The sequence below is a fragment of the Rousettus aegyptiacus genome, unplaced genomic scaffold, assembly GCF_014176215.1.
Source record: "Rousettus aegyptiacus isolate mRouAeg1 unplaced genomic scaffold, mRouAeg1.p scaffold_m13_p_12, whole genome shotgun sequence".
Taxonomy (NCBI): Eukaryota; Metazoa; Chordata; class Mammalia; order Chiroptera; family Pteropodidae; genus Rousettus; species Rousettus aegyptiacus.
In genome coordinates this window covers 93,882,831-93,895,107 of record NW_023416287.1, presented here as the reverse complement: position 1 = coordinate 93,895,107, position 12,277 = coordinate 93,882,831, and the positions used below count along the sequence as shown (strand labels likewise).

The 12,277-nt window shown below is 62.5% G+C and overlaps 1 protein-coding gene across 6 annotated transcripts in view; it reads right to left on the bottom strand.

Annotated features, from left to right (window-relative positions):
• Positions 1 to 12,277, bottom strand: part of NFATC1 (nuclear factor of activated T cells 1) — an 87,046-nt gene that overhangs the window by 49,419 nt on the left and 25,350 nt on the right. For all 6 annotated transcript variants that reach the window (XM_036230177.1, XM_036230178.1, XM_036230179.1 and 3 more), the window contains exons 4-5: positions 2,777 to 2,979; positions 1,036 to 1,208 (exon numbers count right to left, since the gene is read on the bottom strand). In XM_036230177.1, the coding sequence (XP_036086070.1) occupies positions 1,036 to 1,208; positions 2,777 to 2,979 (376 nt within the window). The remainder of the gene's footprint in view (positions 1 to 1,035; positions 1,209 to 2,776; positions 2,980 to 12,277) is intronic.

The window sequence follows — 12,277 nt, the reverse complement described above, 5'->3', positions numbered from 1 at the left end:
CACCTCACCCAATGCTGGGCGAGGCCACACTGTCCTGAGAAGCAGGACGGGCGGTTTCTGCCGGAAGCACACAGTGGGGACAGCCACACACTCAGGGTTCTCACACGGTCTCCCGAGCGAGCGTCGGACTCCCAAACTCACAGGGGAGCCACACCCGGAAAGGTGAGAGGTCTGCGGCCCCACCGGCTGCGGCAGGTTATCTGCGAGACCACGTGAGGGGCCAGCAAGAGCGGGGAGACAGGGGGGACGGCAAAGCAGGACCGGTGCCGTCGCAGGCAAGGGGCCAGGGGCGTGGACAGGGGAGCCCCTGGCAGAAGTCAGAAGCAAAGGACCCAAACCAAGGCCCTCCCCCCAGGACGGCGGCAAGAGCGTTTCCTGAGTCAGCCCACGTCTTCAGAGGCAAGGAAGGAGGACGGCGTGGAGCCTTGCCACATGGTCAGTGGCTGCGGCCAGGCCCACCGTGCTTCCTTGCAGAGAACCCCAATCTCACCCCTCCCTGGAGTCCCAGGGAATGACAAGCCACACTGAGCTTCCCCGGTGGCTCAATTTGCTAACAAAAATGAGCAAAGCCACCACAAGAGGAAGTGGACCCCAGGCGGCGGCCACCAAGCCCCTGCAGGAGCAGAGGGATCAGGCCTGAGGCCGAAGCATCGGGATCACACGGGAACAAGCAGGCCACCAACCCACCCTGGCGAGAGTGGGTGCCAGGCAAGGGGGTCGCGCGTGACGTGCTCCACCCCACAGGCTGCAATGCCCGTGCCACTTTCCCAAGCTTTCTGAGACGGGAGGGGGCGGACTGTGACGTCACCTGTCCGTGGTCCCTGAGGACGTCTGTGTTTGGCGACAGACCTCACTTTCCTTTTTACTTTCCCCAGAGCCGAGCCGCTGTGCCCATGACTACTCAGTGACACGTGTGTGACGGGCAAGCACAGCCCACAGGCGACACACACAGACGAGCAGGAAGGAGGGGTGGCCCTGGGAAGGGAACGCTCCCTCCCGCACACGGGTGGCTGGCCCTGGCGGGGGGCCACTCACAGCACTCGATGGGGTTCGAGGCGACCTGCAGCGACAGTGTGCGGCCGTCAGGCTGCGGGATGTGGACGCGGAAGACGAGCCGCACGCGGGTGTTCTTCCGGCCGATGTCGGTCTCGCCCTTGCGCAGCTCGATGTCGGAGTTCCGCAGCTTGAGGACCCCGGCACAGTCGATTCTGCAGGCAGACAGCACACGCATGGCTGCTGTGGCACAGGGGACTCTGCGGCCTCAGCGCCCGCTCGGCCCGGCGACAGCGGGTGCCTGCCGGCCCTGCCGTGAGGCCCGGCACAGAGCCTGCTGGCAGCCGGCGAAGGGCGGCGGGGCTGCAGCAGGGGCAGACGGCCCACCTGGCACGGCCAGCTTCGCCCTGCTCCCTGGGGCCCATGCTGTCACCATCACCCTCGTCTCCCCCCTGGGCAGCAGGGACAGAGCTGGGCCCGCTGCTCCCCCTTGGAGTTCCTGCTGCACAGGGCCACCTGAAATGCCCGTTTATTTCAAGTTCTGGCACAGACAGCCCCATCACTCAGCTAAGATCCCAAATTTTCTCCAGCGTCGTATGGTTTTGCTTAACTTCATTTAACTTAATTGTTTCATGCAGTGCTAGACGCCAGCAGAACAGTCCCTGGGGATGCCGTTGGCTGGAGCCCAGGACCTTCCCCTGGGCTCGCTGCCGTGACGTGCCCACCCCAGGTCAGGTGGTATGTCTGGGATGCTCTTGTGCCAGAGCCAAAGCTTCTGCTGTGAAGGCACCGGGTTTTCTTCCACCACCTGACTCCTGGTCCTTGGGGGCTGTGACCACAGCTCTTGAGGGACAGAACGCAGAACCATACAAATTCTCCCAAACCCATGGGAAGCCAGCGTGAAGGCAAAGCTTTCTCTCTGTTTTCAACTGAGAGGGTTCAACAGTCTCGAACTTTTAACACCCACCCCGAGTCCTGCAGTGTGCCCCACTGTCTCTCCCTCCCCAGGACACAGCACCCTGGCTCTTCCAGACCCCACGAACACCCCAAACGCCCTGCTGCCGGGATGTGCACACGTCTGCCCCCGACCTCCACGGTGGCCCTGCCTGCACACTGAGCTCCCTGCAGGCCGAGTCCTCCCCAGAGACGCTGCGCTGACTACCAGTGCCACTGAGCGCTCTGAACAGCAGACCACGTCATGCTCTGTGTCCCCTCCCCCAGGGCCCCAGAGGACGTAAATCCTCTGGACGACCCTGTTCTCTTTCTCTGCTGTGCCCACAGCTCAGGAGTGGAGCGCAGGGCACGTGACAGTCCTCTATCAGCAGGACTCGGTGACGCTGTGGACACTGGCCCTGCTCACATGTGAGAAGATTCAGCTCATCAGTGAGCTCACCACTAGACCAGCGAGTCGGGCCCAGGGGGCACGTCAGGGCTGGTCGCGTCCCCCCCGTCCCAGGCTCAGGAGCAACACTGCCCAGCCACACTGTTCCCGTCCAGCGTCCGACGCGTGTGTTTTAACTGCTCCCCTAACTCACGCCGCCATGTTTGGCACTCACGGCGTCGTGCTTGGGAGCTGGACGCTGGCCTGGGGCGGTTCCGTCACCTGAGGGACTGCGTGTTTGAATGGCGATGCGCGCAGTAGCTGAAGCCCCAGCAGGAAAACGCCTGCCCCGCCGCCACAAACACCTGTGCAGGTGATTCCCGCGCTGAGCCAAGGCCCCCGGGCGGCTGCGCTGAGAACGCACTGCCGCGGCCCCAGCCCGGGCGCCCCGAGGTGGCTTACATGGCACGCATGTTGTTTTCCGGCAGAAGCGGGATTTCCAGGACCTTGGTGTTGGAGAGGATGGCCTCGTGGCTGGTGGTGGACACGGTCTTGCCCGTGATGCGGTGCACCTGGTAGAAGGCGTGCGGCCTCAGCAGGCGGTCGTCCGCCGTCCCGATGAACAGCTGCAGCGTCAGCGGCTCGCTCTCCCCGTAGCCGTGGAGCTGGCGGGAAGACAGAACCCACTCAGCGCCCCGCGCAGACGCTCGCAATCCATTAAACTTTTATAAGCAGAGACCAATTCAAAAGGCGCAGTCGTGACAGGTGCTAAGTGTCAGAGCCCTCCCGCCCTTCTGCTCGCCCGCAGCACAATCAAGGGGCCGCCTACAAAAGGCCCGTCCCACGCCGGCCTGCGGCTCTGGGGGACCAGGCGGCTTCGCGTACTCCTGCCGCCCATGATCGCACACACGCACTTGCACATGTATGCACATACACGTGTAATGACTTGCACACGTGTGCCTACATGCTCAGGGGCACGCACACCAGCTGCACCGCCAGGCCCACCCCGTGACCAGCATCCGGGACGACGTCAGTGATGACACTCGTGCTGTGCTCTGCAGGTCGAGCCCCCCGAGACGGCGGTGGGGGGGAGCCCTGGTCCCTGGTGGCAGAGCAGTCTCTCCCAGCCGGTGGCTGCCTGTCTTCAGCCCCACCCTCTGCATCCGCCTGGGTGAGTGTGCACTGTGCAGATAGTGTGCAGCCGGTGGCCCTGGCGGGTGTGCACTGCGTGACAGCGCGCAGCTGGCAGCCGTGTCAGGAAGCTGGCACAACACTGAAGCCACCTGTCTGCCGAAATCCGTCCTAACAGCACAGGGCCTGGGCCCCTGCATTCAGTACAGTCCCAGCCCGCTAACGGACACAGGAACACAACCGGCCCTCTCTGCCTGGCTTGGGCCGCCCACTTCAAAGGCCGGTGGCAGCTAAATGCCACCTGGGTGCCTGCCGGCTCACACCCCAGACCTGCTGCAGAAAGCTGCTGGAATTTAGGTCTGTGGCCGCCTGTGACCAGTGTCACACAACACAAGACTGCACACTGGCCACGGATGCCACAGCCCCCCTGCGTCCCAGGCCATGCTGCCCGGCACTGCAGACCGACACCGGTCTGTCAACAGGCACACTCACACACACATACCCACACATGCAGCATGCACACGCACACCTGTGCACACTCATGTACCCGCACACACACGCATGCACAGCAGGCACACGGGCACACCTACGCACTCACACACATACACCCACACATGCAACATGTACACATGCACCTGCACACATAGCATGCACGCATGTACACTCACGCACACACACTCACAGCCCCATGCACCCTTGGGAGCTGCTTTTGGTGTCCTAGTTTAAGTCTTTTTATCCATGACGCAGTGTGAGCATCTTTCAGGTGAATCTTCCGCACTAAAGTAGCAGAGCTTTTGACCCGGTGCTCCAGTCCCCAGTACCTTGGACTATGGATGGGTGTGAGGCCTGTGCTCACAGAGGGAGCTCATCTCAGGCCTGCATGGCGACCTGGGGACACCAGGGCTGAGGGACAGCTGGTGGTTGGCATGGGTGCGGGGCCTTCCTCGCTTGCCTGCCCCATCCTCTCGCTGCACTCCTGGTCTGTGGTGCGTGTAACGGCCAAGGTCTCGACACAGAACCTGCTAGGAGCCAGCCCGGCACCCAACACCTCCCGCGGACGCCTCCTGTGCAGAAGGATATGTCTGTCCCGTGTGGACAGAACACCTTTCTCTCTCACAAACACGTGGGCATCTCCACACAAACAGCACCAGTCCGGACGGAGACCGAGGCCCGGTCCTTGCTGGGAGCAGGATGCCAGTCTCTGGCCGATTAACGAACTTACTAGGAAAAGTAACTCCCTACTGGGTGCAAACCTACATTTTTATAACATGAAATGTGAAAATAAAGCCAGAGATTGATTAAGATACAAAGTTTGTCACTTGGTGTTTCAGTTGTGAAATTTAATGCAAAAACATATAAATGAGTTTTTAACTGAAACCTCCTTTTTGGGGGCTATGGCATGTTCCACAGTGTCAGGAGGCAGCTTTGTCTAGGGCCAGAGGATTTGAAAATGACAATTTAAAATTCCCCCAGGACTCAGTTGTGGCACTTAACTGATGGTATGTAGAATGCAACGGATTCTGGGTATAAATTTATCTTTTTAAAAACATGCCATTTCAGTGAAAATGGGAATACTTAAGGTTTAACCTGGGAGGTAAACATGTATTATTTAAAACATTAAGTTCATTTTGAGAAAAATAATTTAAATCCTTCACGTGTTCCACTGTACGGTTTTCTGCCTCTGGCACATTATATATAGTATCTGTCAAGACAATATTTATAAAACTACCTGTCATGACGAGGGCCTCTCCTTGCCAAGCAAACGCACGGCTCCATTGCGAGGCACAGGGGTTACCGACTTTCCCACCTAACAATGTTTTTAGCTCCTGTGCTCAAACAACAAGATGGCAGGCGAGCGGGGCGACTGAGGCTGAGAGTATTCAGTGCTGAGATCCACGCACACATGCACGCACACTCACGGGGGGGGGGGGCTATGAACAAAGCAGCAGCTAATTGGGGGGGAGTTAGCTGCTTTTCAGCTAGCCATTTTGAGCTGCTTTGCACATCAATTAAGGAACTCCTCACAGCATCGGTTTAAAGGGAAATTGTGCATTTCAGCCAGATGTAAAATTTGCGTCTTTGCACACTGCCCAGAGGAACAGTGCAGGAAGGAAAACTGCAGTTCACAAAGCGGTTTCCTTTTTTTTACCCAAATTTTCCCTCCACTGGATTAACTTAAGAGGCTGTTTGTGTTGAATGACATTGTCGCCTCACACGCCCGTCCCCTAATCCCCACTGCAGCTGCGGCCCTCCTGGTGAAGGCTGCACAGCGGCTGTGGGGGTGGGGGGGAGGACAGGTCCCAGGTGGGCGAGGCCAGAGATGGCTCCTCCTCCTCCACCGTCTCCCCAAACAACAAAAAGGAAAACAGCACAGTCTCTGCTTGACGCTGTCACCCAGTTTGGGGGAGTGGCAGAGGCGACAATGGCCACATCTAGGGCAAGTGTCTGTGTGGGGGAGGGGCCTGCTGGTCAGCTGTCACACCATGCATGACATGCGACCTTCAGACCACAAGCTAACAACAGAGTCGTCAGGACACGGATTTGCCCCTTATTGAGGAGAGTGGAAAAACTAGAGATAAAAAATAAAACAGCGGCATCAAAATGGAGCAGAAGCCACAGAAAAACCCTTGAACCAGCTGAGAACACGTGTGAGCGGGCCCAGTGGCTTCTGCACCTTCCTCTCCGCACGCCCTTGCGGCCCAGCCCCTCCCGGCCAGGCCTGCCAGGCACCTGCTGGGGACAGCACAGGCAGAGCCTTACCTGGCCCGCGCGAGTGTGCAGGGCTGTGGCCTCCGGGAGTCATGGCAGCTTATGCTCAAGACACCAGACGGAAACACTTGGCACCGACTTCCTCACGAGGCTATGCTGTGTGTACATGTGTGTGCATGCTGCATGCGTGTGTGTGCAGCGACCCAATGGCAACAGTGAGTTCACACCATAAGTGTCGCTCTAAGCCTGAGAATCCCGGTTGTGACAATATTATGTGACTAACGACAGACCAGGGGTGCAAAGCAACGAGTGCAGACTCGCCCGGACACAAACGCCTCCCCGCCACTCACCCTACGGAAAAGCCAAGCCGGCAGTGAGGAGTGCCCTGCCCACGCCTGGCTGCCCACGCCTGCCCCGCCCACGCTGCCCCGCCCCCTGCCACTGGCCGGTGTGCCCCGCCCACGCCCGCCCCGCCCACGCCTGCCCCGCCCCCTGCCACTGGCCGGCCTGCCCCGCCCACGCCCGCCCCGCCCACGCCCGCGCCGCCCCGGGAGGCAGGGCGGAGCGGGTCTGCATCCGCCGCGCTGCCCCACGCCGCCCCCTGGCGCCCAGGGCAGGCCGCGGCGCCCCCAGGTGGCAGAGTCCTGGGCTCGGCCGGTCGTCAGGCCCTGCGGACGGCGTCTTCCCTCCTTCGTGAGAGAAACGCGGACGGCCAGCTGCGTCCCGGAGCCCGTCCCGCGCGCTCTGCCCGCACCGCGGCTCCTGAGGCCGCACCGCCCCTGGGCCGCCTCGACCTGGCCGCCGGGCTCACCTCGCCCCGCGGGCGGCGGGGGTCCCTCCTTCCAAGGTGCGGCGGGCGGCCGGGCACATCGGGGTGACAGAGCCAGGACGACGGCCAGCGAGCTCACACAATCCGCTGAAAGTGCGGTGGGGCGTGAGCGTGCCCCAGTCTGTCGCCGCCGCGCCCGGGAGGGCGCCTGGTCCGAGTGGGCCGTGCCTCCTCGCCCTCCCCGCAGGCCTTCGCCGCGAGCTTTCCCGAGTGGCCCCCGTTCGAACGAGGGCCGCAGAGCCGGGGCCGGAAGGAGCGCGGGCCGGGCCGCGTCGGCGGCAGGCGCGCGGCTGAGAGGACAGAGCGTCCGCGGCGCGCCTCCCGGGAGGCCACGCCCCTCCAAGGGCCACGCCCTCCCGAGAAGCCACGCCCTCGCAGCTGGCCACACCCCTCGCGGGCGGGCCGCACCCTCCTGAGGCCACGCCCTCCCAGGGCCACGCCCTCCAGAGAAGCCACGCCCCCAGAGGCCACGCCCTCTCTCCCCAGCAGCGTCCAAGGGCACCGCTCTCCCACGCTCCGCGGACCACGCAGGGTAGGGCAGACCCGAAGGCACAGTCCAAGGAGTTGGCACTCGAGGACAGCACGGGGGCACGGTGGGGCAGTCACACAGCTAGACACAGGACCGTCCAGAGAAAAGAAAGCCGCATGGGCTCTGGGTCAGTGTTTGCACAGAAATCTTAGTGTTTCTAATTAAAAACAACCTGAGGAAAAAATAACCTAGAAAGAGAGCGAAGTCTTCAAATATCACCTATCCAGGGAACGTCGAACAAACTACAGCAGAAAACGCAGCTGGGAGGGACCAGCCCTGGGGCAAACCGCAAACCTCTGGCACACGGGAGCGGTGTCCCGGGAGGCCCCGCCACACGGCGAGGCAGGCGAGGCGCCCGCTGGCCTCTGTCCTACTCCAGCACCAGCCTGGCTGGAGCCGCCGCACTCCCCACAGGCAGGTGGGCACGCCAGGGGCCTTGGGGACGTGTCGAGAGCTCTCACAAGCTGGTGGGACTCCGCTGCAGGGGAGAGGCCCCGGAGCCCAGCCCAAGGTGGCACCCCGTCACAGAGGTCACCCCAGCCACTGCCGGCCCGACTCACATGGGGCCTCCAAAAGGAGCGGCCCCGGGGGGGGGGGGGCGTACGCCACGTGGCCCTCGTGGACAGACGGCTAAGTGCGTGCGCGTCGCCTCTGCCCGCTCCCTCCCCCAGGGTCAGGGGTCACCACTGTGCTCCCCAACTTGGTCCTCAGACAGCCTCGGAGGCCTGACCACGAGACTGTCAACCCTACTGAGCCAGCTGCGGCCTGAAGGGCTGGCAGGCCCCAGCCCAAGTGTACAAGGGGCGGACAGCGGTGAGCCTTGTGGAGGCCAAGCCAGCCCGGGGCGTTTGCCATTAGTGACCCATGGGGCGGCCGAGGGCAGGGCCCTGGCACAAAGCAGAAGGAGGCCCCGGGCCTGGACACCGCACGAGGAGTCCCTGTGTGGGCACACAGGCCATGCCGGCCAGTGCTCAACTCCACACAAGGGGACATCGGCTTGCCATCTGGTCACCCCCCTTCCCTGGCACTACGTGCTGCTGGAGAGACGGCCACCCACATGGCCCGTCAAGGGGCGATTGTGTGCCCCGCCTCGGCACGGCCGAGCCCACGGCAGGCCAAGCTGGCCATCTGTGCTGACGCAGAGCAAAGTGCTGGGCACACAGACAAGAGTCCAGTGTTCTTGTGGGGGAGAGGTGGGCCAGCGACCAGCCCCACGGGAGACGAGGCCCACCCGGCCCCAGAGCAGGTGCACGGGTGCTCGTGGTGCCCCAGCCCACAGCTGGGCCAAGACAGGGCCGCTCAGGGACAGTTAGATGACAGTAATCCAAGAGGCGATGTCCCTCCCACCCGGAGCCTTCTCTCAAACACAGCAGCCTCCAGAAATCACACAGAAGACAAAGGACGAAAATCGGGGCCTTGGGGTGACGGTCGCTGCCCAGTGGCCCGTTACCCTGACGTCTTACGACAGTGACAATCACTGTCGCCGTCGGTTGGCATAATCGCCCGGGCGGTGCGGCCCGCCCGGAGATGCCTGAACGGTACGGGGCGGTGTCCGGCTCCCCCACAGGGCTCTCGGGCTGTGCCGGACAGGGGACAATAGTTGGCAACTCCTCCTCAGAAAAGCTAACAACTCAGTTCCGGGGGTGCTGACCAAGCGGCCACTGCACTTTGGGGGCTTCCACTCGCATCGGCGAGACCCACGGGAAAGCAGCCGGCCGGACGGCAGCAACGCATGCCCCTCAGGTGGCAGGTGCGGAGGGCACGACGGCATCTACGCCAGCGCGAAATCCCCAGGCGGGCGGCCTCGGCGGCCAGGGAGGGGGCCGGCCGGCCGCCTGGACACTGTGCAAGAGCAGAGGGCAGGTGTCCGGCTGCCGAGGCCGCCCATGGACACTTCATCTGGGGCTCCCGCAGGTCGGTAGCGTGGGGCGGCAGGGTCTGGCCTGCAGCCAGGCCTGTGTTTTAATCCCCGCCACGGAGCTGCTGTGTCTGAGGTTCTTGGACACTCGGCTCCTGGTTGGGCCACCAAATAACAATGCGTTCCTGCAACGTCTATTTCTCTGGCTTTTGTGAAAACCTGGCTTTCCAGGCTGAAAGTCCTGTCTCGGGTACAGAAGTAGGTGCCTTCCTATAACGAATGAGAGAAGGTGAAACGATGCCTTGCATAAAATAAAACATGCCGCGGACACCGGATAAGCGACAGAGTCACTGTCTGTCCACAGCACCCAACGCCTCTCGGGCCTGCTCCTCGCGAGACTGCACGCGACCGGTCCCCGCGGCACGGGAGGGCCCAACGTAGCGCGGAAGCAAAACAGCTCGACTGCGAACCCCGACGTTACCGTCTGCAAAGGCGAGCTGTCTGCACGGTCGGCTCTCAAATGTCTGCGTGGGCTGCGGGGCAGTTAAGCTCAACGCCAAGCGTCCTGATTAAAGAGACTCCTTTGGAACCACGCCGGGCACAAGCCACCCCGCCCTCCCGCCCGAGGCCAAGGCTGCGACTCGCCCTGGGCCAGCCCAGCCTTCCTGGCCCCCACTGTCTGGGCCAGGGTGGTCCCGGAGTCCAGCTGAAGACTCAGTTTCTTCATCAGCCAGACGAGGTTACACTGCTCAGTCATAACTGACCAAAAAACAAATGACAGATCTGAAATGCTGTTTAGGAATTGACAAAGCGTTTGCTGTGCTCCGTGTTTCAGCGACCTATTAATTATTCACACAGACCCGGCCTGCTGTGTAACAGGCTCGATGCTATCGAGAAAGTTATTTTGGTGACCTGGTAAACAGAGCCTGATCCTTTGACCTCAGGACCAGACACCAGCAAAGTCCCCAGGTGGCACCTCACAGCCCCACAGGGGTAGGGACGCACCACACCCCAGAAGGGCTCTCCGGATGCTCCTGTGGGCAGCACTAGTGACAGGGACCATGCAGACAAAGAGGGGGAAAGAACGCAGCCCTGCACAGAGGCCAGGGGCAGAAGGGCCCCAGGAAGACAGATGAGAACCGAGAGGGACGGGGCCTCGGGCGACGCCTCCAGCCTCCCGGGGCCTCTGTGTTTGCAGTGGGAGGGGGTGGTGGCATGGGACTTGTGCTCCTCGGGGATGTGAGTCTCAGGTTTACTGGTAAAAGGGCCAGACGAGGCCAGGCTGCTCACACCTCCACACAGGCTGACGACCCCTCTGCTCTCTGGAGAAGGTGACCCAACCGCCCCTCCCCCAGCCACTGCCGGGACCTCAGCGCCAGCCTGCTGCCCCACACTGGGCGGCAGTGAGCCACCCCCGGGGACCCAGAACGCCCCACCGAGGTACTCGCTTGTCGCTGGCTCGCGTACAGAGCCTCGGGTGGGGAGGCTGCCTGAGCCGGGACCCCATCCTAGGATGCCAGGAGGGGGGCCGGGTGAGCAGGATGCTCACGGGGGAGAGCCAGGACGTAAATGCCAGCCACTCAGTCCCACCCCACCTGTCCTGCCAGCCCCGCCCCAACGGTCACGAGAGCACAGAGGGGCCGTCCCCACGCCCCATCCCTATGCCCCCCATCCCCACGGCCCCCGTCCTCGGCCCCCGCCCCCTCGGCTCCTGTCCTCAGGGCCCCACCCCCACACCCCCAATCCTCACACCCCCCGTGTCTCCACAAGCCCCGTCCCCACACCCTGCATCCTCACGGCCCCCCCCACAGTCGGGCACCCCGGCCCTTCCCGTCTGCAGGCTTCCCCTGGCCAGCATCCCTCGGTCCAGGCCACATGAGTGACTCCTGAGCGCCCCACGGGAGGGGTGATTCAGGCCAGCCACACGGACCAGCTGTGTCCCGCCCCCCGCGCGGTGGCCACAGCCCTTTCTGAAGAGGGAGGAGAGGGCCCGGGCTGCTGGGGCCACAGGCTGCGCTAAAACAGCAGCTCCGGCAAGGCTCGCGGCTCCCGGCCTTCACGGCAACCGGGCGAGTTTTCCATTTTCGTTTATTTTATAATTATGTGCAAGTTCTATTTTTATCCACGACGTGGTCCTCCGACCAAAAAAGAAAACGAACCCCAAAATCCCCTTTTTAACTGCTGAGCTCACACTTGCATGGACGTAAACTCACTTTGCCACATATGGATCAGAAAACTCTAGGTGACTAGCTTCTCGCACACGAGCACTCCTGACAGACGCGGCCTGACTGCCGTGCTCCGAGCACCCTCGGTTTTCGGTTTCGGCTGGGAGGGGGCGGGGAGGGGGCGTGTGTTCAAGCACATCGCCAGCCTTTCCCATTTTGCTGTCACTTGACTTGGAATCATTTCTGAGGTTACGTTTGTAAGACATTTAAAATTCAGTTTCAAGTGCTGATTTCTCCAAAAGGCCTCGGTTCTCTGTGTGTGGTCTGCACTGGTGGCGACCGGCCGGCAGGGACAGGCAGCGGCACTGCGCGGCCTGTCACGCTGCGTGCAGGAGCCGGCACCGCACTGGGGGCCCCGGCTGGGAGGGGGGCCACCTCGCCGAACCCCAGGGCTGTCCGCCCTCCTCGCACTCGGCCCCGCCTGGACAGTCCTCGGCCACACGTGCAGACCGCTGGCCTCCAGGGCTGCACTTCGCATTCCCAGGAGGAGCGGTGACACGTGACCCTGCCCGCCCCTCGCTCCCCGCCCCCGCCGGGACCGCGGCGAGGGGGGCGGCCGCCAGCTCTCTGCCGCTCATTTTCATCATTTTTCCTCTTGTTCCCTCCGCTGTGGCGTCCCTTCCACGGCGCGTCTCGCTCTCCCGTTCTGTGAAAACCACAGCAAGAAAGGGAGCCGGGCGCC